This window comes from Populus nigra, chromosome 1 (genome assembly GCF_951802175.1).
Source record: "Populus nigra chromosome 1, ddPopNigr1.1, whole genome shotgun sequence".
Lineage (NCBI taxonomy): Eukaryota > Viridiplantae > Streptophyta > Magnoliopsida > Malpighiales > Salicaceae > Populus > Populus nigra.
In genome coordinates this window covers 43,835,052-43,841,011 of record NC_084852.1, presented here as the reverse complement: position 1 = coordinate 43,841,011, position 5,960 = coordinate 43,835,052, and the positions used below count along the sequence as shown (strand labels likewise).

At 31.3% G+C, this 5,960-nt stretch overlaps 1 protein-coding gene across 1 annotated transcript; it reads right to left on the bottom strand.

The window, feature by feature from the left end:
• Window positions 1-2,782: 2,782 nt before the first annotated feature.
• On the bottom strand, window positions 2,783-3,793 carry LOC133679966 (uncharacterized). Its single transcript, XM_062102720.1, has 3 exons — window positions 3,633-3,793; window positions 3,143-3,426; window positions 2,783-2,959 (listed from the first exon to the last, which is right to left on the bottom strand). The coding sequence occupies exons 1-3, from the start codon at window positions 3,762-3,764 to the stop codon at window positions 2,902-2,904; spliced, it is 474 nt and encodes a 157-aa protein (XP_061958704.1). The 5' UTR covers window positions 3,765-3,793; the 3' UTR covers window positions 2,783-2,901.
• Between the last annotated feature and the right edge of the window lie 2,167 nt (window positions 3,794-5,960).

Sequence of the window (5,960 nt, the reverse complement as noted above, 5' to 3'; positions counted from 1 at the left end):
ATTTCAGCCTAGCCCATATGGCTAAGCCGGGTCCAGCTCAAAGGTAATAAAAAAGAGAGAGAAAAAAAGGATGTTGGGCCGACAATCGGCCTAACCCAACTAGCCGGACTAAACCTGTTTCAACCCAGCCTGGATGGCTAGGCCGGGTCCAGCCCAATAATAATAATAATAATAAAATATTTAAAAAATGAATTTTTCAAATGGTATTTTAAAAAATATTTGTGGGTCCTTCATATTTTTTTCAATAATTTTGGATAATATTGAGCTGTAGACTTATAATGTAAGATAAGGATCTCGTAATAAAAAATATTCAGTTTTCTTTGAATTTTCAAAAAAAAATGAAATTTCTTCATTTTAAAAAACACAAAATATATGTTTTGTTTTCATGCATACGGCCAAATCCTAAAAGTTTTTCATCTATATTTTCAAAAAAATGATAAAATCTCATTTTTATTATGTTTTGAAGATGCAAAATAGATATTGTAATCAATTTATGATTATCCTTATATCCATTTTTTTTTAACATTAGGAATTAATTATATTTAGGATAGTTAAGATTTAACCCAATAAAGTAGAAACTTCCTCATGAACGGAGATCTGTCTTGAAACTTAGACGAGACCAACGGATAAAAACACGATCTAAAAAACAATCAAACAACAATGCAGCTTACCTTAGATAGGATGCACTGGGGATGATGCGTTTTTCCCTTGCTCAACTAGTCTCTTACCTAAACTCTCGCAGACCATAGGTTTCTTAGTAACCATAATACTAGGTGGCGACTCCTGAACTTTATAATCGTAACTTTATGATTATATCCAAGACTCTGTTTTCAACACGCATCTCAAGAGGCAGACTCGTCATTCGACTCTACACACACCACGATAACCACTATAATCTTGGAATGACTAATCAAGTCTATGTCTATAATACTTCCTTAAAAGATATCGGTATCATTATAACGGATATTATTAGCCCGGACAAACAATCTAATCATACTTTATTTGTATTTGTTTATTTCAATTTTAAGTATAAGATTAGAATACTTACTTGTTTGGCACGATCCTAATCCTCCAATGCCTTAAGGTTTGGTCGCATCAATATCCCATGTCAACAACATGATTATCACATTACCATTATTTATATCAATTTTTGGATCCATACCTTATTCAAAAGTAACACATTTTCAATTACTTCTACATATACAATATTTCACATGTATAGTCCATACACATAGTCAAACCAATACAATTTAATATATTTCCATGTTAAGCACATACACAGTTTTATCATTTTGTTCTCCCTTATTTAGAACCAATTTACCGAACATTCACTTAGAAACCCAAGAGTTTTCCCTCAATTCTCACACATCTAACCCATTATAATTATTCACCATTCACATAATTTAACACAATAATACATAAGATTAAAAACAAACCCTATCATTTTTTATAATGGCCCCGAGGCTAAAATATGTCTTTAAATGAACTATGGGTTCCATGTATACAAGATAATTTGAAGAAATTATCCCCCTTTGTTGACCTCTAAGCCGAAACTTAGCATGAAAAAAAGGGGTGATATTTTTCCTTGATTGTCTTAATTCTATACTTGTCTCATAATTTAAATGTTCTCATTAACATGATTCTAGTATCAAATTAACAATTCAAGCAACCAATCTCATAAACCCTCATTTCCTTCATGCACATTTCATGCCTTACAACTCAAAAAAATCAATAAAATGTTTTAATTGATCCAAAAGCAAAAGTTGTTACGTATGTGAAGTAATCAGGAAGAAAAAATAAGAGGAAAAGTTTGATTTATTCTCCTCCTTTCCTACTCCCTCAAACCCTCCAATTCATCTCCCTTCTCTTGAGCTTTAAATTCCCTCAAATTATATAAATAATCTTTCTAGATTACCCAAACACTCCTTTTAATAGTTTAATCTAATTGTTTCCATGTGATTTTTGGAAGGAGTTTTGAAGAAATTAGAAAAAGTCTCCTTTTCGTTTTAGTAATATAGTCAGCTGCACTTGGCTTCCTTAGGAGCTTTAATATATTTTTATATATTTTTAAATAAAAAATATTTTTAAAAAACCATTACTACATATTTTTTTTAATATTTTTTAATTTAAAATTTATAGATTTCATATAAAAAAAAGTCAAATTTTATATGCATAGATGATCCATTATCATGTTTTTATAAATTATTTTGGTTTTTTTATTTGGTCAATAGTTTTTCTAATAATTTTTCATTTACAATCCATCTTTTATGGCTTAATAAATGTTTTAGCAGCATAATCAATATTTGCTAGACTAGTGGGTTTATTTGAAGCTCTCTAGTAGCATCTTAAAAAGCAGAGTTGCAGCTTTCCATTCTCATTTTATTTAATTAAAATTTTTATTTGTGTAGATATATAAAAGTTAAAATAAAATCATTTTTAAAATTAATTAGAATATTTTGGACCTGTGGAATCAATTACCTCATCTCATATTAGGAATCAATTACCTCCGATTGACATTAGAATGTATTTGGATAATTTATTTAGAGTGTATTTAAAAGTATTATAGTTAATATTTTTTAAATTATTTTTTATTGTAAAATATATTAAAATAATATTTTTTTAATTTTTTAAAAATTATTTTTAATATAAACACATGAAAAAAAATATTAAAAATATTAATTTTAAAAATAAAATAAAATAAATTTAAATTTTAAAAAAATAATTCTAAATCAATATCAAAACACCATTAATATATAAATTACTTAAGAAAAGACCCATAGACTTGTGCTCAAAGTACCCTTGGAAAACCTTGCAGTCATCATCCATTACAAATATATTAAAACTACGATCCGTTACATGAATATACTACAGAGTACACACATCATTAAGATGTATTGTTGTTCATTGTTCTTCCTGGAGACCCTGGGTTTTGCTCATGTTCTGCTTTGCCATTAGATCCCTGAAACACAATATAAAACAAAGGATAACGTTAATTAATCATAGCATACGCTTCAAATTCCATTAACATGCAGATAACTGGAGCTCAAGTCTTCATCTTCTATAATTTTATTCAAGTTTATCGTGATGACCGGCAATAAAATTAAATTGAAGCTACAAAGATATTGTTGATAGGATCACAAACCGTAAGGTTTGGGTGAGTAAATCATCCTTGGCAAAATCATTCTCTGCTCTTGCCTTTACGATCTGAAACATGAGATCAAGCCTGAGTTGATTTGCAGCACTCTGCTTGGAGATTTGACTAGTTTCCTCTTTAAGTTTGGCAGCCTCTTTACTTATTTCCTGGAATTTTTCCCTTACTTCCATTTGACCCTCCCTTATGCGTTTTTGACCCTCGCTAATCTCAACCATGTCAGCTCTTATCTTTTTGATGCTCCTACTTAATTTTTGGTCACTTTTTTTCCGTTTCTGTTTGCATTATTAATAAATTACATACGTTAGAATTTCAAACAGTACAAAAGAGTGGAAAGAAAAAAGAGTCACCAGCTGATAATTTAGTATATAAACAGAAGGAAGCCAGGAAAAACAATTAACAACGATAGAAGGAATGACCAATGCAACGCCATTAATTGAGAACGGCATTTCTAGCTAGTATTGTGAGCATGTATATATACCAGATTCCTCCTTTGAAGCGCTCCGATAGAGGACCTCTGCGCAACTTGTTTTGTATCCATGTTGCTCCTCATCTTAGGCGCAGGTAAGATGATGACCTTTTTTTTTTTTTTTTTGTTTAGGGTCTGTATCATGTAAGCTTGGTTTTTCCTTCCTCCAGCAGGAGGTGTGGATTTTATAGAAAGGCAATAAGGCATCATCCGCCACTTATCCGAGGAGGAACGTGACAATGACGTTTTTTCCTCTGGGCCCACTCAGCAACGATGCTAGAAATATAATGAAAAAGAAGTCCAACTACATGCTTATATTTGATTTTTTTTCCATCGCTCGATACATCGCGCGATAATCGTGCAGAAAGTTGTTCGATGCCCGGCCGATCGCGCGATTGCTCTCCATTATGTGCTGATGACTTTTCTGACAAATTATATATTGTTATCACCGCCAGTTATTATCTTCTAATTATATTACATCTTTATAAATTAATTACTTATTTAATTACCGATATCAAATTTGTAATTAATATCAAAAACAAGTTCTTAATATACATGTCATTCATTCCATATATCTTTATACAAATAAAAATAAAAATAAATATCAATATTTATATAAATTAATACATTTTAGTTTTGATGAAGTGCTGTTGATATTAAAAATCAATTATTTATTCTTAAATTTTTATTATTAACGTAAGCAATATCTCTTATATATTAACATAAGAGATAAGATTTATACCAGCGGATTTCATGACTGCTTGAAATTAATTTAATTATATCAGATCGTATCAATCTTTTGGTTGATTGGTTGATTGTGAATCCAAAATCCAAACACATGAAAATGAATAAATCCTAGCTAGATATATTATGTTAATTCTCCTCTTTTGACCATCGATTTCATTGGCGGGCCTGTAACTAGGAGTTGCTTCTCAAATATTTTAAGATTTTTATATTATAAAAAAACTGTTTTCAATAATTAAATCTGATCATTTACCATCTCATTAGATATATAATTGCACCTTATATATATATATATCGAATGATTGGATTATTAATAGTAATAAATTATTTATGTTTTTATTATTTTTTCTTACCTAATAACTAAAATACATAATTATACTTTTTATTTGTGGTTCATCTAATAACTAAAATATATAACTATACTTTTTATTTGTGGTTTGCTTGAGTTTGATATGACTCGCTGGAATAACATGATTGTCACCCATATAATCCAAAACATTTAAATCTAGCATGATTATCTTACTTAAAACATTTAAAATATTTTTTATTTATTTAATATTTTTTTGTGCTTAATGACTCTTAAAGACTCCATCGGCCACCTTGAAAGTTTATTACGACCGGCCGTGCTTAATGACTCTTAAAGACTCCATCGGCCACCTTGAAAGTTTATTACGACCGGCCGTATGGTGGCTGATCTCTAGCATTAGGCCAGAAATCTATTGACACGGGGGATGTTTTTCTTAATTGACGCTACCATGTTCTATAACATCTTCGACGGATTTTCCAGAGACTGCATTTTGTATATTCTCATTGTTGTATGCGGGCGAATGTTTTTAATTATACTTTTTTCCCGGCCACCGAAATTAGGATTCAATTTACTAGAACCATGGTAATATCCTACTCCCTGACGTTTTTCCATCTCTCACCGAATCCCAGCTTAAGAAAAAAACTTGATTGGTTAGGCGGAAGAAAAAACAAGAAGAAGAAACACGATCTCGTACTGACACAACGACAAGGTCGGCGGTGAGATGGACCTCTTTCTGCTCCCTTTCAGCCCCTTGCCGATTCTACAACCTCAGCCCCTTGCCTTCGCTTAATCTACTATTTCTGCCCTATGATCCGCTACAAAAGCCAACCAAGAGAAACATGAAGAATCGAGAAGAAAGGTAGAGAATCTCCTTTTCTTGATATTTACAAGCAGTGAGATATCTCAACAGGTTAGATTTGTTAGAAGTGGTAGCGAATATATCCTCTCAATCATAAGTCATACCTGAGATGGGTGAGCTTGAATTCGAGAGAGGACAGAGAGACCTCAAAGATATCTTCCCCTCTCTCTCACCCACACATGGGTCTCTGGTTTCAAACATTTCAAGATATAAAAATTAAAATACCATGTTCGTTGAGGCAATGCTCCGGACCTTGTACCGCAGATGCAGTCGAGGCGTTTTGTTTCTGTTATGTTATATATCCATGGAGTAAGGCGGTGGGAACAGTGATGCGCACCGTTTCACTAGGGTTAATTTTTATTATTTTGTTTTTTAACATTTTAAGTTCTTGTAATTTTATTATCACAATAGCTAAGTCCTTATAGTTTTG

Excerpts from the sequence above, each read along its gene's own strand:
- LOC133679966 (XM_062102720.1), bottom strand. The coding sequence starts at position 3,764 with ATGATACAGACCCTAAACAAAAAAAAAAAAAAAAAGGTCATCATCTTA. Across the intron at positions 3,427-3,632 it reads CGCTTCAAAGGAGGAATCTG|AAACGGAAAAAAAGTGACCA; the intron begins GTATATATACAT and ends TAATGCAAACAG. Across the intron at positions 2,960-3,142 it reads TTACTCACCCAAACCTTACG|GGATCTAATGGCAAAGCAGA; the intron begins GTTTGTGATCCT and ends ATTGTGTTTCAG.